Raw genomic sequence first — 26,524 nt, forward strand, 5'->3', positions numbered from 1 at the left:
GTTATAATAACGTGCACCCACATGGACAAATACAAGGTCTTTAGAATTCCATAGCCAACCTGACTTGTTGACGATTTTAATAAATAATTTAATGCATAAAAACTTTTATAACTTATGATTTTATTACTGTAACCAATTGTACTATATTTCTATAAGTGTTATTAGACTGTGTTTGTCTTAGTGAAATAATATTATCATCACAACTATACTGTCTAAAACTAGCCTCAAATACAATAGTGCGTATCGGGTTATATCCGGCAGACTAATTTAATAACAATATTTTTTATGTATAATAGTTGTTAATAGTATTTTAATTAACCAATATCGTTTAAATAACTATTGTGTATGTGATAGAAAAATATATGTCCATAATTACAGCTAAGACAGTGTACGATGAGCTTTAATGTTGAAATTGCTTACCATGACTGGTTTAAAACTGAGTTCAATTAAGAATCTAGCTAATTTTTTTTTTTTTTTTTTGGTGGTATTTAATAAATAGTATTTAAATACACATGTAATGATTTTTAGAAAAGATCTGTAACATTTTTTTAATTAAAATAGTATCTTAAAATGTACTATATTTATTTCTTTATCGCTCCTTTTCAATTTAATGACATCTTGCACACTACAAATTAAAAACACCATCTGCCTAAATTACAAATTTTTGCTTAGAACAAAATAACAAACTAAAAAAAAAAATGCACATATTAATTATAAAATAATTCACTCAAACATGATTGGTCGATTAAGTTAAAATAAATGTTGTAAACAAGGTTTAATTTAAAATAGAAAATTTTAATACAAAAATAAACAATTATTACAATAGACTATAAACATATTTTAATGAATTATAGAAACAATATATAATAACCTTCCTATTTACTAACGTGTAATTAGTGCATCAAACAAATTATTAAAATATAAAAGTAGTAAAATTAATCAAAAAAATATTCATACAGATGAAAAAAATGAAATAATTAAAAGTTAAAAAAAATGTTTCAATAACGATTAGTCGGATAAAAATAAATATATATTTTAAATAAAAAATCAATTTTAATATATAAACTTACATAATACTACATATCATGAATAATGTGTCTTTAAAACAAACAGTACTTTACAATTAAAAAAATAGTATAATATTTTAACAAAATAACAATAGTAACAATATTATCTACTATTTCTCATGTGTAAATTATGGAATTAAAAAAAAATTGAATTATAACAATATAAAAACTAAAAAAAATATATAAAAGAATTATAAATTAAATGAATAACGTCAAATTAATGATCAGTTAAACGTTGAAAAACTATGTCTGTGATACATTCGAGTTTTTAAGGTCGGAATCAATTATTAAATCTGAAGAAACAGTCAAAAGCAATTATGATTTTGTTCAAAATTTCAAGTCAGAGGTTGGTTCATACTCTGATTATTTTAAATAATACTGTAAATAGTTAAGTTTTATTTGAAATTAATTTACTTGATTTTTTTTTTGTGTTATCAAACTAGGTAAGTAATTGGAAATAAAATGTATGTTTAATGATAAATTATGTGATTTTTATATTTGTTTGTAATGTTTAAATTTGAGAAATCGTCCTAAGGTATATCGCGATTAAAGTATAATTGTGGTAGGTTTGAAAGCGACTTATTACAGGAGGGAGGTTGTATGATGTACAAACAATAAGTGTTAGTGAAAATTGCGTTTCATCGACATTTGTTAGCCTTAACACATTTTTAAAAACGATTGTTAAATTAATCACCCGAAATCGGCTTGTTAAAAAGTATTGTAGTACTTATATAAAGAATATTTATATTATTAGAGTTCAAAAATTGTTTTATAATTTATGTTGACTAAGTACACTAGTAATATATAATAATGAATTACACATTTGATGAGGAACTTTCTTTATATCGAGTATTTCAAGAACAATAGAAAGGACATCTTCGATAACCCTTTATTAGGTAGGCAGAAGTTTTTTTATATAGGTAGATTTGGTAAAAAGGAATGACACAGACTTGCATTATAGGTTCAAATATCCTAATTTATTGTATTTTGTAATTTAGATAATATTATTATGTCTTGCCTGTCCTGAGTATAACAATGGAAATAATTCTTATCACTACCTAATTTTTTTTTAGGCCTTCAAAATAGAAAAAATTATTTTTATGACTTTGATGACAAACTCTTTTTAGAAAGGTATAGACTATCTAAACAATTATATATATATTATTTATATAAACCGAAAGGTTAAAAGAAAGTAAAATGAAATGCCAAATGCCTAATAACCAATGAGATCCTATGCCGATTTGTAATTATAACATTTGTATAATATCAAGAATGGAAAACGTCGTTTATCTCGTTGGTGGTCGAAGTGCACCTGAACAAGTTTTCAAGTACGATTTACTACATTATAAATGGGATAAAATGCTTAACATAAACATGGAGTATGGACACACATGGAGACTGCTCAAGTCTGTATTTATTTATTCAAGTAGTGGTATATTATACATTATTTTACTAAAAGCAGGTGTTGTTATCTTGAAAAACGAATTATCAGTTCATTGTGAAAGATATTTTAAAGAATTTTGATCGAGACGATGGTATATCGTACAACCCCTTAAATTGTTGAAATGCAACATAACATACGAGGTAACCATTGCTGTAACGAATATCTTATCAATGGTTACGGAGCTGATAATTTTTAGTGCTACTCTTCACACGCATAAATTATCTTAATTCTAACTAAGGTAAACAATGCGGTTGTTATTAGTTGAGGAGTGATAAGCTATATATTATTTTAATTGTGTTCCATTTTACACATTTGGGCTAGAATGGAAGAGACATATTGATAGCATCCTTCACTTAAATAATTGAAGCATTTATAATATGCAGATTGATGTATACCATTAATCAAAGCCTTCGTTGTGTATAACGGTTAAATTAGTCTATACTGAATAATTAGTCATAGAATAACATTGTTAGTTTGGACAAGATTAAAAAATTATTCACGGATTATACTTAAAATATTATTCATGATAACAAAAACAGTCGTTGGTATAAAGTCAATTTTAGTAGTTTATTTAATATAAGTAGTTTATTTTATTCGTTAACTGATTTACATAAACATTTATTCGAAATATGCTAATCTCTAGGCTTATGTATCACATAATGCGTTGTTGACTATACTTTTGATTTATATTGCTGTACAGTCTAAACTCTAACATATTGTCTCAGATCCCTTTATCACTATTATAATTACATAGAAAAAAAAGCATCAAGTACATTTACAAAAATATAGCTAAACACAAGTTTAACCTATTATATTTTAGAGGAACTCACCAAAAAATAATATTACTAATGTAAATAGGTATAGCTGATTTAACCAGATTGTCAGTTAATCATTGTAATTTCCTATGCTAGTTTTTAATTTTTTTTTTTCAAATGTAAAAACAATTATACAGTTAAAATTAAAACAAACAATATATGAAAATCAAAAAATGATTGAAACAATTTTTAAAGTTTAGTAAACAAAATAACAAACGAAAAAACCAATAGTTTAATGGAAAATATTGAATTGAAAAAATAGTAATAGTATAGTAAATGAAGAGTATAACAAAAAGTAAATATCATAATTACATAGATTATGATTTTTACCATCGCCTTTTAATAAAACGGTTGCTATGAGAATTGAAAAATTTTTATTGTTGTTTTTATGATACATATAAGCAAGTTTTGTTTAGAGAGTTATTTTAAATAAAACTTAAATGCTTATTAAAATAGATTTTAAACAATAATAAGGTGTACCTAATTCACTTAGTTGTAATATTTGTATTTACTAATCCACCCATAAAGCATAGTATAGCTTATGTTAAGGTGGTTTTACACTATCGTTTATTAAGGCGCATTGTATAGGCAATTTTTGCTATAACTAAACATTAAGCCAAAAATGTTTAAACATAAATTTTACCATAGGAATGAAGTATCTATTTTGATAATTAAATTTTGATTTTTCAACTCTTACAACTCATATAGGATCTACTTTTTGTACAATAACAGATACATTATATTTTTATTCAGGGGACGGTGGAGAGTGTCCAGACACAACCTAACCTGCCCATTAATAATAGTTCATTCACAACTATCACAGCTACTCGAAGGTTCGTTGTTTACACAATAGTCATATTATTAATTGGGTATATTATAGATCATTTAATAACTTGTCAACAACTATCAACCAAGTATCACAAAGTGTCGAGACAAGATAAAACACTACAATTTGTATGAGATGTTTTTTACAGGGTTTCTGAAAAAGTCTGAGTGTCTTGTTTTGCATTTATAAAATGCTTCTTAAACGGCTGTTGTGCCGGCAATGAGTTTTTTGACTATCATTCGGCATCCGTTATTATTTATTTCTATGTTATTAAATTTAAATTAAATCTCATTGTAACACCCTAATAAAATCAACGGTGTTCTGACAAGAAACGAGAACACTATTCAAGGCTGAACCGACAAAAAAAAATAAGGTGTAGGTATATCATAATATTGTACATGATATATTATATTATTATGTCGTGGTATAATTATTTTTGACACAAATAATGATTTATGTTTTGATTATCCTCCCTCTGTATGCTTTACTTATTTGTATTATATAATAATATAATAAACTGGCCGAGTAACGACGGTATTCTAGAGAGGAAGCTGTATTATTCTGTCATAAGCAAAAAAATCTTTTGATTTAAACGTTTCCTTATCTTCGCAAACGAAAATAGTATACAACAGGTAAAATGGCGTTTTGCGGTCGGTACAATATCCTAAGGTCATTTCAAAAATGCTATCTAAATGTTCAGCATTTACTTTAATAGCGCATTGTCCATTTTATATCATAATACACATTTAACATTCTGTCAGCCGGTTTCACCAACTATTGTTAAATACACTCTAAACACAATGTTAGGTAACAATTAAAAGAATTAAGTTTCACCATAACATTATTATTGTTAAATTTTATTTGTTAAGTTATCAAACGTTAGTTGGGTTACCAAAGCGGTTACCTCGATTCCAACGTTCTCATTGGTTGATAAGATATGTGATAACTGATAAGTGATTGTATTAATTAATTTGTCAGTTTGTTATTATTTGGCATTTTATTTTACTTTCTTTTAACGTTTCGGTTTTTATAAATAATTTATATATAAAGTTTTAACACATTGTTTCTATACCTTTCTAAAAAAAGTTTGTCATAAAAATATTTTTTTTATTTAGAAGTCTTAAAATAAAAGTAGATAGTGATAAGAATTATTTTCATTTATATACTCATATCAGGCAAGACATAATAATATTATCTAAATTGCAAAATACAATAAATTATGATATTTGAACCTTTAATGTGAGTTTTTGCAAATGATGTTGATGAAACCGGCTGTGAACTTACATATTAAAAACAGATCCAATAAACATTCTTTTAATTTCTTCAATTTTTTTGATAGATTTTCGTTTGTACTATAAAACAATAGTATTGCACTTGAATTTTAAAAATATATTATGCATACAGAAAGGTTTTGTTGTACAAATACATGTATAATGTAATATATAGCATTAACACTTTATTAATGAGTTTTAGTTTTAGACGTTGTTAGAAAAAATGCTAATATTGTTCTAAGTGAATTTAACAAAAAAAAAAAAACAACAAATGTTTAGAGTAATATACAAATAAAGTATATTGTACACAAATGATACATATAAAAATATATATTATTAATAATAATAATATAAAGGTAGAACTAATTCAATTTCCATTTAAATAAAACATTAGGTAAACGTCGAAGATTAATATTATAAATCTTTCATTAAATAATTAAAATATGTAAATGTTGCCCAGGCAACTAAATAATTAAGTTTTAAGAAATGTCCATCTTCTAAAATATGATCTAATTAATTGAAACCTACATTTAATAAAAGTTTTAAAAAAATATGTTAATTCTACCTGTCACTTGACAACAACAAAATATATATTTGAATAAATAGTAAAATATTTCAAATAAAATACCTAAATAATTGTTGATCATTATATAAAATGTTTAAGTACAACCCAAAATAACAAAAAAATAAATTATTTTCACAAAAATGATATCGGTCATTTTTTTAAACATTTTAAACATATTTAAATATTTTGTAATAACTTTTTAGTCAAAGAAATTTGATGTTTTACAATTATTTTGTAAATAAGACTTGCAAAACATTCCAAAAAGTGATGTTAAAATTTTTGAAATGTTAAAAAGAGTTTCTGGTAATATTTTATCATGTCCGCCGACTGGGAAACTATTGTAATAAGTAATTACAAAAAAAAAACATTACTTTAATGACTACTTACTCAGCTTGACGCCAATGCTAAAAGTAATACATTCTCTCTTTTTATCAGAAAGAGGGGGGGAATTTTTCTTTTTATCATTTTTTTAGTGTGGTTTAGGGCTAAAGGTAGATCCATATTATGTAATTTTCTTAAAAATCTGTAGACTACCCTTTTTTTTTTAGTTAACAAATCGTATTCACCCTAATACTAAATGAAATACAATTGTACACACATTTTTTACAAATTTGCATCGAAGCGTTTTCCTTAAATGCCTCGACCACGCTGTGCCGGTTTATTTAATTATTTTTTACAGTGTATAAAGCATGTTTTATTTTTATTTTAGCGGACTAACTTATTTATGGAAAACATTTACATTGTCCCTTGCTAACCCCTGAGGTACAGGTGGTGAACATCATACTAAAATGTGTGAATTAATTGATTATGTTAACACACTAGTTGACAGCCGAATTCACCAACATTTGAAGGATTTAACTTATTGTTAATTAAATTTACCAAAGAGTGAAAATTGGGTTTCATCGAGATTTGTTAGCCTTAATCGTTTGTTAAAACGATTGTTAAATTAATCACCCGAAATTGGCTTGTTAAAATGTATTGTAGTACTTATATAATATTTATATTATTAGAGTTCAAAAGTTGTTTTATAATTTTTGTCGACTGAGTATACTAGTAATATATAATAATGAATTACACATTTGATGAGAAACTTTCTTTATATCGAGTATTTAAAGAACAATAGAAAAGTAACTTTGATAATTCTTTATAAGGTAAGCAGAAGTTATTTTATGTAGGTAGATTAGGTAAAAAGGAATGACACAGCCTTGCATTATTATAACAGACTATCTAAACAATATATTAAACAATTATATATAAATTATTTTTATAAACCGAAACGTTAAAAGAAAGTAAAATAAAATATCAAATAATAACAAACTGACAAATCAAATAATACAATCACTTATCAGTTATCGCATAACTTAATAACTAATGAGAACGTTGTAATCGAGGTAACCGCTTTGGTAACCCAAGTAAAATTTTGGTAACTTGACAAATATAATTTCAAAATAACGATGTTATGGTGAAACTTATTTCTTTTAATTGTTAACTACACGTTGTTAAAACAATTGTTAGGTTTATCAGCCGAAACCAGCTTGTTGAAATGTTAATTGGTTTGTTAAAATGTATTGTAGTACTTAATAACCATCTTAATATCTTAATAACCAATGAGAACGTTGTAATCGAGATAACCGCTTTGGTAACCCAAGTAAAATGTTGGTAACTTGACAAATATAATTTAACAATATTAATTTTAACATGGTGAAACTTATTTTTTTTAACCAGATGTTAAATTTAAATGAATTGTTAACTAACATTGTGTTAAGAGCGTATTTAACAGTAGTTTGTGAAACCGGCTGATTATGTTATAGTGTGACTTAATTAATTTAACCTAATGTTAAATTTAAATTAATTTTTAACTAACATAAGGTTAAGAGTGTGTTTAATAACAGTTTGTGAAACCGACTGTGAGTATATATTAAATATTTAGTGTACCGTTAATGTTTTAGAATAAAACACGATTGTGAAAAAAATGTCTCCTATTCAATTGGCTGTGTACTTACTGAAGTTACCGCGATGCTTACCGGAAGCGCTCGGAAGTTTTCGGCAACAAAAGTTCTCTGCGCGCGATCATCCCTTTGGCCGAACAGCACATCATCAGACAGTAAGTTAACGTCAAGGGATTCGCAAACAGTACCGTTGTCGTTGCGTTGTCGCTATTAAAAAAAAAAAAAACGTTTTATGTGTTAAAAAAATAGTCCTCACACCAGTTGACGGTTATTATTATTATTATTGTAAATTTTCGGACGGCAACGTTTTTACAAGTGAGTATTTAAAAAAAATATTTATATTTATTTTGACAGTTTCCAATTTATTGTTCACCATTTATATAAAAATAAAAAAACTCTTTTCGAACATGTTATCATGATAGTGGCTCTCTTAATGAGGACTGCATCAATGTTTTGTATAGGGAACATTTAAGAAAACAATTGTTTTAATAAATTCATGTTAATTGAGGTATTGTTTTTATTTTGTATAATTTATTCTATGAGTAAAAGTCAAAAGTGGCTTATTTTACACAAAAAAGCTGGAGAAAACGTAGACTACTTAAGTTGGTCAAATTCAACTACGCAAAGTGATCCGAGTTCTTTGGCTACCTACTTTAATTTATTTTGTGTAGGAAGCCGTTTTTCATTTAAAAATGTCTTTCTTTTCAGAAACCATTTTGACTGTTGATATGTCAATTCAATTATAGAAATCTAGAAACTCACTACGGTCAAAGTGTAATTTTCCCCCTTTTTTGGTTTTTCATACCAACAAAAGTTTGACTAAAGAACACTTAATCTATCTTAAGTCTAATAATTTTTTAGATTTGAAGTCTCGAAAATTTGCTGATAAATGAGAAGTAAAGAAAGAGTTTCCACCCCTTTTAGGGGAAGGTTTTTTTTTAAGTATCGACAGTACATTTTGTTTGTTCAATTTCCATACAAATTTCCAATTAATTGGACCATTTAAAAAAAAAAGTTTTACCGCGCCGAGTCGTATCTAGTATATCTATATATAGTTCCCTAGAGGTTTACCTATAGGCTATAGGTATGTAAATTCAGAAATGGTGTAGTTGTCTGAAATAATAAACCAATTATTGACAGTTATTGTAATAGAAATTTTCATATTTATTAAATGTATAGATATTTTTTAATTAGGTATTATTGGTTTAAGTTTTGCTGAAAAAAACCTAAAATTTAGGTTTCTTTAAATAAATTGAGTGATAAACAAATCTTTATTGGTTAATAACATTATCATCTTTGATGAGTGATTTTTGTCCATTTGAAAACATAGTCGGTTAACATAATTTGTGATCGGTACGTTAAATGTTTCTCTCTAGAACTACTTAAGAGGATTAAAAGCAAATAGGCATGACAACATTTTAGTTACTTAGGATATTTTGATTTCATTTATATAAATATATACAGCTTCTTGGCCTACTTTTCTAGGTTATGTTGATAATAACGATTTTGCTTTTTTAATGTAATGCACTGCATTAAAATATTTTTTTTATCAATTTACTTATAAAAAAAACTGAATTTTAAAAAAAAAAAATAAGTTTTCAACAAAACCTAGTAAAGAGGCCGTCAAAGTCTTATATTTTTTTAGTACCAACCGGTGTTTTTTTTTCACAGTGAAAGCATTTTTTTACGACCAAAATGAATTTTACTCGTTGAACTGAAATTGTATAGGTAAGTTAATGATAATGCCCAGAGGTTTATGCAAATTGACTTGAAAATAAATTGACTCGGTGGAAATTTATTTAAAAAAATGCTTTCTCTTAAATTTTGCCTTAATATAATACTCCTCGCCAACCGCCCGCTTTAATCCCCTTAGATCCACTCAAAATAGATGATTAATTCAAAATTAGATTTTGGGTTATAAATGGTTGTTTAGCGAACGGCCTTGTCACTAACAAGCCCATATCCCACCTGTCAAGTGTAGAAATTGTTAATGAATAATATTAGGTAGCATAAATAATAGTTAATAGGGATTATGCAAGCTATCGATCCATTATTATTTGTACAACGGAAACAATACAAAATGTTACACTATTTTTGTTTAAAACTAAAAACCATGACAGTTGGGTAAAATAAAATAGAGAGCTAAATTAGTAAAACCGGAAAAGTGTGAAATGTTATACGATTTGAAAATGCAAATACAATGATTTTATGGTTTGTTGTTGGGTTACGCTTTAAGCGTTATATTGTTTTGCAGAAACGATGATTGATGTTTCAACGTTGTTTCGTGGGGATGAAAAAATTTGAAATCTCAAAAAAGTAATTCAAGTTTTTTATAACTAAAGAATTTCAAAAATTATTTCCTTTTTTTTTTTTTTAAACAGGTTTTTTTTATAATAATATAAATAAACATACATTATATTATGAAATGTACAACAAAATATTTTTATTAGTTTCTATTGTTGTCTTGTTTTGAAAAACTGATATTCCACTCTAAATGTTGATTAGTTTACTACATTTTATATTATGGTAAATGTAAAATAATAACCAATAAATCTCACCGCCAGCAACCAGCTGGACCATCTCTAAATGAATAACAACTCTAATTACTTATCTCTAATATCTTATCTATTGTCTCTAATCTCTAATTTTTAACCTCCCCCCTTCTTACCTCCACCTGGTGCATATCAGCATCTAGCTGGACCATATCTTATCTCTAACCTCTTATCTATAATCTCCAAAGATATATATAATTAACTAGATTGCTAACTAGCGATAAGAATTGAAGCCGACGGTCCGCCATTCTGGTGGGATTTGTGTGTGTGTATAAAAAAAAATATATATATATATCTGTGATTCTGCGTTATCAACCGAACTGATTATATTGTTATAAGCATATTTTCATGTGATAAGGTTCTAATTCCCACCAAGATGGCGGAAAGTGGCTGCTTCAATCTTCTCTAATGGTGGCATGTACAGTTAGCACTTTAGTTTGTTATATATATCTGTGATAATCTATAATCTTTTATCTCTTATCTTTAATCTCTATTTTTATCTCTAACCTATTATTGTGAGCGCTGATGATGATAGCATTGCTATCAAACGCTAGTGTATCATTTTTAGTGGTTTAGGGTTTTTAAAATATTTTATTATTTTATATGTGTATGTTTGATCTACTGTAGATTTTCTTGTCATAAAACCAGCCTGTTATATAGTCCCGGTATGGTTTTAGAGTCTATTAAAAAGGACATTCCCCTATGGTTTTTGATGTTGATTACATTATATGTTTTCTTGTACACATGACCTGACACGTCCCGTGCTTTGGGTACTTTTTCATAATTGTTCATCCCAATTGGTTGGATGAATTGTTGTCAACGCATTAATAGAATATGAAATAAAAAGAAGAGCATATTTGTGATGGCTGTACGTGCAGTGGTAAAAAAAAAACAAAAAGGTCTAAAACGGTTAACCGTTTACTAAGTATTTTTAAAACAATTCTGGCGCCATTAGGATTTGAAATCTTTTCTTTCAAAATGTGTTAGACCCAATAAGAAGTTCAGGTGAACTTTACCTATATTAATATTATATTTTACGACGAAAGTGATTGAATATTTACTATAGTCTATCTATTGTAAAAGGTTTTTCCCCATTTTCGGATGTATAATACAGCTACCACCCTATATTATGGGTAGCAGTAAACACCGTCGTATCCGTGTGAATTACATAATAGATTCTTAGCACGGAATTTTTTTTCACGGGTATAACCATAAAAACATTAATTTTTTTTTTTGCTTTTTGTGCACGTGTTATTTGTTCTTGACAACCTATTACAAATATCTTCACATACTGTATAACTTTACCCGAGGGAAACATATTTATGAGTTATAAGGGGTGGGGGGGGGGTAGAACCGCGCATAAACGTTAAAGTATATTTACTTAAACAAGATGTGTGGGGGTAGGTACGGTTTGTGTTACAATTCCCAACCATAGCAAACATTATGTTGTATTTTGGTTATCATACATATTCATATGAATGTGTTTGGTTGGGTTCTGAATTTGCAGCATTACTAGATTTGTATATTAATATTTATCGATAAATACATATTTCATAAGAATACGAGGTCCAAACGTTTTGGTCGGTATTTGATGGGAAATGTTACCAACATTACAACACTTATGTTTTGTTTTCTATATTTAATATTACAAAATAAATTTCTGAAAATATTGACGGGTCGATAGTCAGTTTGAATAATTATTTTTTAATCTAGTGCGCGCAGATAAAAATAACACTTCCATCGTCGTTCATCTCGTCCTAAGCATAATATTATTCTTTCAAAAATTTAATTAAATATATTATATACGTTCTCATCTGAGTTTCATAAGTTAAAAGCGCCCTGGAAAATAATATAAAAAACGAAGGTAAATATTTGGTACAATATGTTGTATAATAAAATTAATAAAAATGTTTTCATCGGATTTTTAAAGAACATAAATTACATTTTGGTTTTTCTAAAATGATAACTGTTTGTAAATAGACCTAACTAAATTAATACGGTTAACAATATTTAAATTTATTTTCCATGGTATTAGTTAGGGTCAAGAAAAGCTGGGTGTTTTTTTTTTTTAAACAAATAAAATCTCACCTGGATGAACATTCAAAAAAGTCCAAACGAAATTTAACTAAACTATATTACTTACAAGGGTGAACAAGAAAACAAATGGTTATTTTATGTAAGAACAACTCGGATTTACATTATTTTAACATACTACCCGGCTTACCCGTGATGTGATAAGAGGTCAAAGAAAGTGATAAAGTAACTAAAATAATATATCTGGTTTGGTTCTGATTACCGGCCGAATTCCATTAAAAAATCAACGAAATTCTATTTCAGGCCGCAAGCAGCTAATCCGTTTCTAGTTTGAAATCTTTTAGACGTTTCCAATTAATTCGGACAAGTTTCATCCACCGATAGATATCTACAACCTTTCCTTCGAAGGTCACTTTCTGTCTATTTCCGTCTTTTATCGATAAACTCTCATCAGGTGTCCATTAATTATCGATTACTCTTCACCACCATACCATTCATACTTATCACTATTTCAACACCCCTTATGTTTCCTCCCATCTCTCTCATCTATATTATTTACACTTCTTTCGATTGACCTTAAAACCATAAAACTTGTCTGTGTCAAAAAAGTTGTAAAATTTTAAAGCATAAAAATGCTTTTAAGTTTGAGCATTAAATCGAGTATATATATCGAATACACATTTGTGAAAAAAACGAGTAAACAACCAAGTAAATAAATAAATAAAAAAAGTGAAAAATTCAATTAAACGAGGAAACATATCGAACAAACGAGCAAATAAATATAAATCGTGTAAATGGATGAGTAAATGTATTAAGTGAGTAAATAAATCTAGTAATTCATTAATAAATCGAGTAAATATAAATCGAGTAGATCGAGCAAATGGATGTTGTTATAAAACTAATAAGTGAGTAAAAAAATCGAATATATTAGTAAATAAATCGAGTAAACGAGTGAAAAAGTCGAATAAACAAATCGAGTACATAAATCGAGTAAACAATGAAAAATTTGAGCAAACGAGTAAATATGAATCGAGTAAATCATGTTAATGGATGAATAAATCTAGTTAGTGAGTAAATAAATTTAGTAATTCCTTAATAAATCGAGTAAACGAGCAAAAAATCGTGTATGTGACCAAATAAACTGAGCAAACAAATCGAGTAAACGAGTAAAAATATTACATCGAATAAACGAGTAAATATAAACCGAGCAGATCATGCAAATGGACGAATAAATCTAGTAAATTAGTTATTCAATCGAGTAAACGATCAAACAAATCGTGTATATGACTAAATGAATTGCATAAACAAATCGAGTAAACGAGTAAAAATATCACATCGAATAAACGAGTTAATATAAATCGAGTACAACATGGATATGAATGAACAAATCTAGTTGGTGAGTAAATAAATCTAGTAGTTCGATAATAAATCTAGTAAAGGAGCAATTATTATATGGAATTAACGAGTGAATGTTGATCGAGCAGATCATGAAAACGGATGTATAAATCTAATAAGTGAGTAAATACATCTAGTAAACAAATTGAGTAAACGAGTAAAAAGTCGAGTAAACGAGTAAATAAATCCATTAAAAGATTAAATACAAACCGATCGAACGGGTAAACGGATGTACAGAAAAAATTATCTAGCTAAAAATCTCAGGGTTGTCTTAGTTCATCCTCAGGTTAAAAACATTGCCATTTAGTGAAAACGTTTGTACGGTGTACCCACAACCGTTAGCCAACAAAGCCCAAAACCCTTGCGAATGCCAACATTGCGGCTAATTACGCCCGCTAATGCGGTTTTATCGACAGTATCGATTGTGTTTTTCAGATGCGATTTGAGAACTACCATTGTGCATAACATGAATTTATCGCTCGTGACAAACGCCAGTGCCAACACCACGTTGCAGTTGGACGACTACGATTATAGCTACGAGAACAGGCCTGAGACTTATATCGTGCCCGTTCTGTTTGCCCTTATTTTCGTCATCGGCACCATCGGAAACGGCACGCTGGTTATGATTTTTGTACGGCACAAACACATGAGAAATGTGCCCAACATGTACATCCTGAGCTTAGCCCTTGGCGACCTGCTGGTGATTGCCACCAGCGTTCCGTTCACTTCCACTGTTTATACGGTAAGTGTTTATTTGTTTTCAATTTGACCGAAAACATTTGTTTTCTTTCGGTTTTCCCAAAAAATCTTTAACTTAGAGTAAAAAAAAATCAAAACTTCAACAGGTGCCACAAAACTGTTTTGTCCATTCGAGATATATTTTTTTTTCTTTTCACTATAATATGTTTGTAATGGGCTCGTTGGAAAGATGACAAAAAATACTTGATTTATTATTGGCTAAATTGTTAATTAACAATTCTACCTTTCGGTCACGAATCAAATTTAAAGAATTTTTTTTCTAATACTTACAATAATGCAACATGCAATACTACATTTATATTTTCATCGAATAATACACATGTTTTTCTATTAAGTTTAACCGTTATCACAGAAATAATATTTAAAAATAACAAGTTTTGCCTAACCTAACTGAAAGGGCTAAATATTTTTAAAAAATATATTTCCACACATGCTTTTTTGAAATGTTTCCATCACCTTTCCAACGAGTTCACTTCGAATATTGTAGCTTCAAAATCAAAAATATAATATAAAAAAATTAAAAAAGTGTCAACTTTACACGTTTTAATCAAATGGATAAGATAAAAATAGCTTCGAGTCACATCTAATTATTATCAGATCAGATTTTTTGGCTATCCAGACGGGAGGAGGAGAAATTTGAATTTGAATAACATTAAAAGTAATTATTTAAAACTAAATGTTGACCAATCAACATTTTCAGTGGAATTTTCTGAATTTAAAAAATATGTATGTGAAATAAATATTACATACTTTACCGTTTAAATGTCATAAGTTGATACAGGAAAACACCACCAAAGATAAATAATTGGAAATTTTATGAGGTTGTAAACTAGACTGAACTAAATAATTATTGATGTCTAAAAAAAAAATGTTGTTTTAACAATAGTTAAGATAACGCACGTTTACGCTTTACACATGAAATATCAGACAGCAATACCATTAGTGTACTTTTATTAGTTTTGCAATTACGAGTCTTTGCCGGTTAAGTAATTATTATTACTATTTTTCAATTAAACCATTATAGAGATGGCTACCAACGTTTTTCGTTATAATATATTAGTTAATTTTTTTTTTTTTTTTGGTCAGCTATTAACTGCTCAATTTTACCTGCACTAGTCATAGTGTCCATTTTAGTGACACTTAAAAAACAATATTAAACCACGGTCATCTCCAAAATTCTGAGACTTCCGCGAACAAAACAAGACGGTTTTGGTCGTACTTTTACTATAATTTAGTATTATTTTTTTTTTTTTTTAACCTGTTGAAAATAACCGTGATGTTCTTAAACTTTGACCTCTGAGCAAGTTCATCAACAAACCAAAGCGACTAGACTCGAGTGATACAAAAAGTTTTTCAAATAAAAACGCTAGTATACATTTATTCTTTTTAGAAAATATATACATTATTCATATGAGCGGTGACATTATTTTTTTCAAATCCTCTGAATAATTTATGAATACATATTATTATAGCCTATTCAAACCTGTGTGTACTTTGAGCGACGTCCGGGAACCTCTCTAGGTCTATTTTCATTACCTTTAATTTCTTTTTCTTTTTTGCCTTGTGTTTAATTTTCAATTTTAACATAAATTTTAGATTTATTAAACCCATTGTAAATTCAAAGTGGTTTTGGTGTGGCTAAAATATAATCAGCCGGTTGCACCAACTATTGTTAAATACGCTCTTAACACAATGTTAGTTAACAATTCATTTAAATTTAACAACTGGTTAAAAGAAATAAGTTTCACCATATTAACATTATTATTGTTAAATTATATTTGTCAAGTTACCAAAATGTTATTTGGGTTACCAAAGCGGTTACCTCGATTCAAGCGTACTCATTGGTTAATAAGATATGTGATAACTGATAAGTAATTGTATTATTTGATTTGTCAGTTTGTTATTATTTGGCATTTTATTTTACTTTCATTCAACGTTTCGGTTTTTATAAATAATTTATATATAATTGCTTAGATAGTCTATACCTTACTAAAAGAAGTTTGTCATCAAGGTTATTAAAATATTTTTTCTTTTTTGAAGGCCTGAAATAAAAGTAGGTAATGATAAGAATTATTTCCATTGTTATACTCAAGACAGGCAAGACATAATAATATTATCTAAATTACAAAATACAATAAATTATGGTACTTGAACATATAATGTAAGTCAGTGTCATTCCTTTTTACCTAATCGACCTACATAAAATAACTTCTGATTACCTAATAAAGGGTTATCGAAGTTACTTTTCTATTGTTCTTTAAATACTTAATATAAAGAAAGTTCCTCATCTAATGTGTAATTCATTATTATATATTACTAGTATACTCAGTCGACAAAAATTATAAAACAATTTTTGATCTTTAATAACATAAATATTATATATAGGAACTACAATACATTTTAACATGCCGATTAACTTTTTAACAAGCCGATTTCGGGTGATTAATTTAACAATGTGTTAAGGCTAACAAATCTCGAAGAAATCCAATTTTCCCTAACTAATTGTTAAATATAATTAACAATAAGTTAAATTGTTAACAAATGTTGGTGAAATCGGCTGAATATGTCAAACGACAAAACTAATTAGGACTAGAAATTAAAGTTAATTATACAGACAAACAATGTTCGAAAACTACTACCAAAAATATGAAATAAAGAAAACGGGGTAAATACTTATGATATATTTTGATTTTGTTTCTGACTATATATCCTTAAAATTTAGTCTTATAGCAACTCTAAATATCTAAGCACATTATCATGATTTCGATATAAAGCTTACCACTAGATTATTATTTAAGTAAAAAAAATTGTATTTTCCCATTGTACCACTTTTTGTTGTAAGACACACAGTGTTTTTTGTTACTACATTTTAAGTTTTATTTAAAAAATTACAAACCCGTTTAGAGATGGAAAAGGTATAACAACAGAAATGATTATGCTTAACTTAAAGATAATCGCTTAACCGTACCGAAGCTTTAATATCGTTTAACTAAATGTTTTTTGGCTGTGCATATCTAAGAGGTTTAAAAGTTGTGTAACTTTTTAGTACTTTAATTTCTTACGATATAATAATTATAACATTTCCTCATTTTACAAACTAATTACAAACAGATTATTGTTGGCATTCCGTTAGATCTAATAGAGCGTATAAAAAACAACAATCAAATATCTATTAAGTAAAAGTTTTTAATTCCAGCCTAGTAAACCACAAAAAAATCCATCAATCTCCGAACTCTCTTTTAATTAAATTCCTGGTAATCCCCGAAACTGTCTAACCTAACCTATCCTTTTTATTAAGAAGTTAGTTTAGTCTAATTTTTGCAAAATCTTAACTTAAAGATTTAACTGTGATGTGTAATTATCAGCTCAGTAATTAGACTCTTTTTTTTTGGTAATTTATTTATTTTTCGGACTAGCACAGCAACCTTGGCAGTGATTTGGCAAAGGTTTTTCATCTAAATACAACTAGGCATTTTGTCTATTATTGACTGAATAATAATCGTAGAAAAAATTTGATTACATATTTAAAATAATAGGAACTTTATGTAGAGGAGGATAATGGAGGTGAATTAATATAGATAGTGGATTAGAGCTACTAGATTGCAGGGCATATCCATGTATTGATGTATTTGCACAAAGTGTGCACTCTTAACTTTTATTTTATTAATCCAACATTCACCATTTATATTTTGATTGTAGTATTTTTTTACTTTTTTAGGACTACTTGTATTTAAGGAGAACTTAAAGCTCTTTCTAATAAAATAGAAACTAAAAGAACCTAGTTGCAGTTATCTGCCGGTTTCACCAACATTTGTTAAGAATTTAACCTATTGTTAATTATATTTAACAATTCGTTAGTGAAAATTGGATTTCGTCGAGATTTGTTAGCCTTAACACATTGTTTAAACGATTGTAAAATTAATCACCCGAAATCGGCTTGTTTAAAAGTTAATCGACATGTTAAAATGTATTGTAGTACTTATATATAAAATATTTGTATCATTAGAGTTCAGAAATTGTTTTAAATAAAAGGAATGGCACAGGATTACATTATAGGTTCAAATATCATAATTTATTGTATTTTATAATTTAGATAATATTAACATGTCTTGCCTGTCTTGAGTATAACAATGGAAATAATTCTTATCACTACCTACTTTTATTTTAGGCCTTCAAAATAGAAACAAATATTTTAATAACCTTGATGACAAACTTCTTTTAGAAAGGTATAGACTATCTAAACAATTATATATATAAATTATTTTTATAACCCGAAACGTTAAAAGAAAGTAAAATAAAATGCCAAATAATAAAAAACTGACAAATTAAATAATACAATCACTTATCAGTTATTACATATCTTAATAACCAATGAGAACGTTGGAATCGAGGTAACCGCTTTGGTAACTCAAGTAAAATTTTGGTAACTTGACAAATATAATTTAGCAATAATAATGACGTTAATATGGTGAAACTTATTTCATTTAACCAGATGTTAAATTCAAATGAATTGTTAACCAACATTGTGTTAAGAGCGTAGTTAACAACAGTTGGTGAAACCGCCTGATTATCTTATTAACGGTAGGTACTCATTGTTTGTTTCAGGTGCCGTCTTGGCCGTACGGTCTGGTCGTCTGCAAGCTTTCCGAGGTGGCCAAGGACGTGTCCACCGGTGTGTCGGTGTTCACACTGACCGCGCTGAGTGCCGACCGTTACTTCGCCATCGTCAATCCGATGCGCAAACTACACGCTTCGATGGGCGGTCGATTTGCCACCAGGTTCACCGTGACCGTGGCCGTGGCCATCTGGGCGCTGGCAATAGCGTGCGCCACGCCGGATGCCGTGTTCTCGTACATCCGACAATTCCGGGTGCACAACGTCACCCTGTTCGAGGCCTGTTACCCGTACCCGGAAGAACTGGGCCCCGTGTACCCTAGGGTAATGGTGCTGGTCAAGTTCCTGGTCTATTACGCCGTGCCGCTCACCGTGATCGCATGTTTCTACATCATGATCGCCCGTCACCTGGTGAAGACCACAAAGAACATGCCCGGCGAACTTCAGGTAAGTACGAGGTCCTTCTTAACTTGCTTTGGGCCGAGATCCAGTTCAGCCTAAGTTTATTTGTCAGGAGGAACTTGAATGACAAATCTTCAAAAGCAAAATACATTGGCTTATGAAAATATCTTATGATCAGGTGATTTTCCGTCTCTTGTCAGTTATCCAAATATTATCGATTCGCCCTTATCACCATCTCATTCCCACCACATCGACAAGCCTACAAGTCCCGTCATCTTTCCTTCCCCTTCACTTCCATTCCATCAAAAGAAGTTGAGAGCATCCACACTTAATGCAGAAACATCAATACATGGATATGTCCAGCAATCTAGTAACTTTGATGTCTAATCTCTAATCAACTATCTCTATTAATTCACCTCTTTACTCCTCCATAATCTTCCATATTCCCTTCAAGATCCTCCTCCATAATTCCTTAATACTCCTTCATGCTCTTCCATTATTCCTAACATTAATTCACCTACGTACTCCTCCTCCATAATTCCTCTATAATCCTCCTCCATAATCGTAATGACGTCAGCACTGTGACACTTAACATGTCGTTCAAAACGTGACGGACAAGATTTCCTATAATACACATTCATGTCAAAAACTGAAGCTAGAGTTGAAGGTGGAGGTGGAGGTGGAGATTAAGATAGAGTTGGAGATGGAGCTTGAGATAACAACTTGCGTACAAATGTGCTTAGACTTTGTTGTAAATGCATAAATCAAGAAAATAAATAAATAAGTGAATAATATTAAACGAACCGAGTAAATCAATTGAGTAAATGAGTACAATGCTAGGAACGTACTGGTCAATAACATTAACCATTAGCATTAATAATATCAATAACATTTAAGTTAAAATACTGAGCTAGGTTTTTGAAATTCGGTTTAATATATATTACAGCAAACCTTTCTTATTAGGTAAAAATCATACATTTTATTCACTTAAGTTACTTATTTTTAGTGCATGGCGCCGATTATATACTTTTATCCGAAATATCGTTTTGAAAACTAATAGTGGTCAATAAAAAAAAATAACAAGTATAAAAAAAGAAACAATCAGAAAACTTTGGTTTGTGGAAAACTCATTATTACTTGTTATACTGTCGCCTTATCTGAATCGGCTATGTCACCACCCATTTTTTTAACGATTGTTGACTTGTAAAAACAATTCTATATTTTATTGTTTTTTAGATAATATTATATTGAGTACACGCGTTATATATTTTTTAACCAACTTGTACTTTTAAAATCGTTATCCATTTAGATAACGATTTTGCGCAAGTTGAATTACAAAAACACAATTTGAATACAAACACAGTTTACGAGCAGGACTTCTACTTAAATGTAGTTGTTGGGAATTTTTATTTTAAAATTTTATTTGAAAAAAAAATCATACCCTTTGCAGATAAACCCGAGTTTTGGAAATTAATTTTATTCATAAAGTATACTCATAATTATTATTTTGATAAAAATTCAACCAACAAAAATGTTGGGCAACGGAGATTGTCATTTGTTGATGTCAAGATAACGTTCTTCTACCTTAAGGGACTCATTTACATACTAATTTTTTTTTGGCTGGAAACAATTGAAAATATACATTACGAGCACTACGTCTCCGTCACTTTTGCAATTCGCTTAATGCAAACTTTTGTGTTTGTCATTTTCCTGATGGCGCGCATTTCATTCGTCATAACTAATACTAATATTATACTATAGTCGTAAAATATAGTCTGTAAAAAAAAAATAAACAATACATATCTTTTTTTAAAAAACTGTTGCCGTTCAAAATATACAAAACAGTATATTTCCTAATGGAGTTTAATTGTAAGTGGTGGAAAATGATAGACAATTGAAATTGTTGTGTATGAATGATAAATTAACATTAGGCAATTATTTGAAACATAATTATTATATCAGTATAATGTTATTCCTATATGCAAGGTGTGGAGATAAGGGGAAACCGGTAATTGCTGGATAACTGATAAGAGGTGCATGATAAGAGAACCAAGTGATAATATTTTTAAGGTTATACGGGGTCCTTTATTTTCACATACATTTACATAATAATAAATAATTATAATTGATTAAAGTATAAAAATATTAAGCAATTAACCAATAAATAATAACACAGTTATTGTATTAATCACGGTTGAAATATACAAGGTTATTGTACAAAAAGCAATATGTCCGCGTAAAGGGAGCCAATCAAAATCAAGTATATAAGTACTCAATAAAGTATGTACAGTAAAATTGATATCCCTTTACGCTGCCATTTTATTTCTGAAGATAACAATTCGAGACTATGTCCTATCAATTATTTTGTTATCTATGGAGATAAGAGGTAACTGGGTGATAAGAGATGATGAGATAAGATAATGTTATAATGATAATGTGACACGAGTGATCCAGTGCATATTTTACTTGAGAGGAAAGTCTGAGGTTACTTTGTGGTTTGTATTGATCTAACATATTGTGCTTGACTATTGTTTTAGGGCCAAATGCGTCAAGTGCGCGCCCGGAAAAAAGTGGCCAAAACCGTGTTGGCGTTTGCCTGGATGTTCGCCATTTGCTTTTTGCCCCATCACGTTTTCATGCTTTGGTTTTACAACAACCCCGGGTCGGCCGAGGAGTACAACACCTTCTGGCACGTGCTGCGCATTGTGGGCTTCTGCATGGGCTTCTTCAACTCCTGTATCAATCCCATCGCGCTGTACATAGTAAGTCACACGTTTCGCAAACATTTCGACAAATTACTGTTTTGGTGGTGGTGCCCGATGCCCTCGAAGAGCACGGCGATGGAGTCCAACGTTTTCGCCAGCAAAAAAAACGGAGCCCAAGGCCGAGAATTGAAAGCCACCGAGTCGTCCACCATAGCAGCGGTGCACATGATAACGCTGAAGAAAACCGATGCTGTGATTTACACGGTCAACGACAACGGTGGCAATCCAGCAACCACAACCATATGACTGTGAAAACTTTGTGATTAGATCCAACGCATTGGCCATGTACATTTTGTGTTTTTCCAAAATTCATATTTATATACAGAAGGATTTATTAATGGCAGGAGACCTAACCTAACCTAACCTAACCTAACCTTTTTTTTTTTTTTTATCTGCATCCATAGAAAACTGGGGAGGTACTCGCCTGTTGAGGCATTACTTCCCCCCAGTTTTCCGATGCCATTTATTATTAAATAAATTTTACAACTTTGTTGTGGGTGCTCCACACACCCACAACCTAACCTAACCTAACCTAACCTAACCTAACCTAACCAAACCTAACCTAACCTCACCTAACCCTTCATTTTTCTCTTTAAATATTTGCTGTGTAATGTCTCAAAAATGTACATCGAGCCGTCATTGGCATAGTCATAATCTGAAATATAGACCATTTTAAGTTTTAAAAAGTGATAAGGGTCTGGAAAAAAAAAAAAAGATAAAATTTTGATTATCGCTTCTAATATTATAAAATGATCACGTAAACTTAAGTGTCTAGAAAATTGAAATTATTTATAAGAAAAAATGAGTGTCTCTTCCTTAATAAATTAACCTGTTTGTATAAAAATCATTTACAATGTGCCCTAGGAGTCAGGAAGGTTTTACACGTTTAAATATCTACTAGGGGATTTGAAATTTAGAATTTTCCTGTAGATTTTATTGAATTGCAGAAAAAAAATACAATTGGAACTATAATTAGTTACAAACGAAATTAAGAATTTTATAAATTAATCGTTTACAAGATTTCATTCAGTCTAATGTTGTGTCGTTTATCGTTGAAATAATATATTTAAAAAAACATCCCCATCCCTTAAATACAGCTTGCGTACGAGTCAACCTAACCACGGGAGACCTTTTATCTCTAATCTCTTATCTCTCTTATCTTATCAGATAAATGTAAAAAACTGTCGATTTTTCCGGTTGTGTGCCAAAGTAAAGACATATTGAAATGTCAAATACAAGTTACAATAGAAAATATTATTTATATGAAACAACTTATTTTCTCCGCCAACTCGTTTAAACGCTGATAACCCCAGAAGTTATTTGTTCAAACATTGTTATGCAATAATCAAACAGAGTTAAAAAATTCCAATTGTTTTTGGAGATATTCAAACGTGTTAAACATTGTGAAAAACTCTGTGTATAATGTAGTATATGTACAAAAAAACAATACAAAAATATGATGATAGAGTAGGACGATCTCAAACACTTTACCAGAAGGTTTTTATATTAGTAATTTTCAAATTGATCTTGGACCTTAAGTATTTGCATACATTTTTGACTTTCTTCGATGTGAGTTGCATACTTTTATTGAAATTAAATGTACATTTTACAATGTTTTTATTATTGGACGAGGATAGTTTAATATGTTCTCAATAACGTCGTTGTACAAATAAAACTGTGTATATATGTATATATACTTTTTTAATATACCTTTATGTTTTACAATAAAACTCCAGCACACTGTTGACCGTTTGGCAAATCACGATGATTTGAATATTTGCCAGTTTAACAATAACTGTTCGAGCTCATTAAATTAATGACTGGAACGTTTCCGACACAGATGACTGGACAGCGTTTGCAAAACATTGTATTGTAATAGTCTGGCAGATATGTACATCACATTTAATCGCAGCAGAGACCTTTAAGACTTGAACGAATACCGAAAAATACCTTTAAAATATTCAATGATTTAGCTGTTTGTAAAAGTCTAAAAGAATGGAAATGTATAACCGGATTTGGTTAAGGGTTGGCATGAAGCGGAAATGACTTGTACACAAATTTGCCACCACAAAATGTAAGATTGCATTATTTTTAAAAGTTACACCGTAAGGAACGTACAAAACTCTTAAATCGATTATTTGATTTATTTACTATATACCAAACCGACGGAATTTTATTATATTTATAATTTTGTCCCTGTATTACTATGTGTATAATATTATGTAAGAAATTGCAATAATTTTTCAATATATCAATAATCGCATTATATTTACCTAAGTCAACCGATGTGTGTTTTGAATAATGATTGGAAAATTTACTTTTGTCTAATAAACTTTTCACACGGAACACGGTTATGCTGTTATTTAATTGACTTGACGACAAATTGTAGCTTTTGGTGAACCGCAGGGCTTCTTATGGATTCAATTAGGTGATTGAATTATTTTATGGACGAAAAGAAAGTGTACACAGGTAAGTACACACATAGCTGAGAGTTGCTGTTAAATTTCATACATATATTTTAGATTGTTCAATTGTTGTAAAAAAAAATGTCACTGTGCAAAATTTGATAAACATAATATTTCATATTATAATAATTAGTAATTAACAAAACCATAGTCTTATGTTAATAATCGTCGGAAGCCATCTTCCGCTTTATGGTGTCGTTGCACATAATAATCTGATTTAATAAAACATTTTATGCGCATCGACGAACAAAGGCAAGTATTATAAAAAAAAAACTGTCTTTATTAACTGCCGGTTTAGGGTTGTCAAAAAAAAAAAAAGGAGGAAAAAAGTTTTTTTTTAATTAATCCCAAAAAAGGTTTATGTTGTAATATTTTATACGGTATTAAAATTTATAGACGTGTTAACTTCATTGTTTCTTTGTTTAGGACGGTTTTTTAAACAAAACGGTTCAGTTTAAACATATTATAACAATTCTGGCTAATTTTTTTTTATTATTATTAGAATAACGATTTTTTTATCTTGTAAATTAGTCTGTACTCGTTCCTCTATCGCCCTCTGTCAACGATCCCTTGTTTCCTGTGCTGGTTTATCCAGTGTAAACGTTATTTTCTGCCCCCCTATCTGAATTATTAAGTGGTTTTTTAGCTGAACTGCTACTATTAATAGTAAAAAAACTCCATTGCAGCTTGCGGTCCAAAGGCAATATGCAATGACAAGTTGGCGCGCGCCATGATCGACCTAACCGACTCGTCGTGGCAGCTGCTCTCCGGAATAATGCTCATCGAGGGGGGCGATGATGCAATGTGTTCAATTTCTGTATACATGTAAAATATATATTTATATACACACACAAACGTTGTGCTGTTCAGAGTAGCAATGCACTGTTTATGAGTGTTAAACGTAAATTTTTAACCGAAAACTATGCGCTTGAACCAGGTTGAAACGTTTACAGAATCGATACTAAAATTGGGGAAAAATATATTACTAATATTGTCAATCGAGAAACCGAAATCTTAGAAAAAATTGTGAGATTTTGCACTAAAAATAGAAGAAGTTTGATAATGTTTTTATACCTAACCTAACCAAACCTAACCAAACCTAACCTAACCAAACCTAACCTAATCTAACCTAAACTAACCAGTAAACAAATGAGTAAATCAATTGAGTAAACAAATATAATAAGCAAATCAAGTTAATGAGTAAATATATTGAGTAAACGAGAAAACAAATAGGGTAAACGAGTAAACAAATCGACGCAATTTTAACGGAGTTGGGCAAATTAACAATCAAATAAAATGTTAATTAAAAGAAATTATTAATCAATCATGACAAATATAAGCTATTGGTGTTGGCTAATAATTATGTTCTCGACTAAAACTCATTTAACTAGTAATTGTGATGTTAAATATCATTACTACATTACTAGTTTTAATTAAAATGGAATTAGTAATTTGTTACACTAGTTTGAAATAATTTCAAAGGATTTAAATTTAAATTAAATCCACTAAAAATTAAAAAATAAGATGTATTTTCTTAGAAAATTTATTGAAATTAGCTGTTATGTAATTTCGTAGTTTTTCTTTTATAAAAAAATTTCCGT

The 26,524-nt window shown here is 29.3% G+C and overlaps 1 protein-coding gene across 1 annotated transcript; it reads left to right on the forward strand.

Annotated features, from left to right (window-relative positions):
* Nucleotides 1-8,186: 8,186 nt before the first annotated feature.
* LOC126836935 (neuropeptide CCHamide-1 receptor-like) lies at nucleotides 8,187-22,826 on the forward strand. The gene is made up of 4 exons (XM_050570657.1): nucleotides 8,187-8,252; nucleotides 14,354-14,660; nucleotides 19,283-19,738; nucleotides 22,231-22,826. Exons 2-4 carry the CDS (start codon nucleotides 14,385-14,387, stop codon nucleotides 22,702-22,704), a joined length of 1,206 nt encoding a protein of 401 aa, XP_050426614.1. The 5' UTR covers nucleotides 8,187-8,252; nucleotides 14,354-14,384; the 3' UTR covers nucleotides 22,705-22,826.
* Nucleotides 22,827-26,524: the final 3,698 nt, after the last annotated feature.

The sequence above is a fragment of the Adelges cooleyi genome, unplaced genomic scaffold (genome assembly GCF_023614345.1).
Source record: "Adelges cooleyi isolate 19-005CV unplaced genomic scaffold, UGA_ACOO_1.1 ACOO_flye_CR_arks_rails_tigmint_CR_PRNA_10, whole genome shotgun sequence".
Lineage (NCBI taxonomy): Eukaryota > Metazoa > Arthropoda > Insecta > Hemiptera > Adelgidae > Adelges > Adelges cooleyi.

What these genes read in the sequence shown, in the direction of transcription:
- LOC126836935 (XM_050570657.1), top strand. Translation starts at nt 14,385, where the DNA reads ATGAATTTATCGCTCGTGACAAACGCCAGTGCCAACACCACGTTGCAG. An exon ending in TCACTTCCACTGTTTATACG is followed by an intron (nt 14,661 to 19,282) that starts GTAAGTGTTTAT and finishes TGTTTGTTTCAG; the next exon opens with GTGCCGTCTTGGCCGTACGG. An exon ending in ACATGCCCGGCGAACTTCAG is followed by an intron (nt 19,739 to 22,230) that starts GTAAGTACGAGG and finishes CTATTGTTTTAG; the next exon opens with GGCCAAATGCGTCAAGTGCG.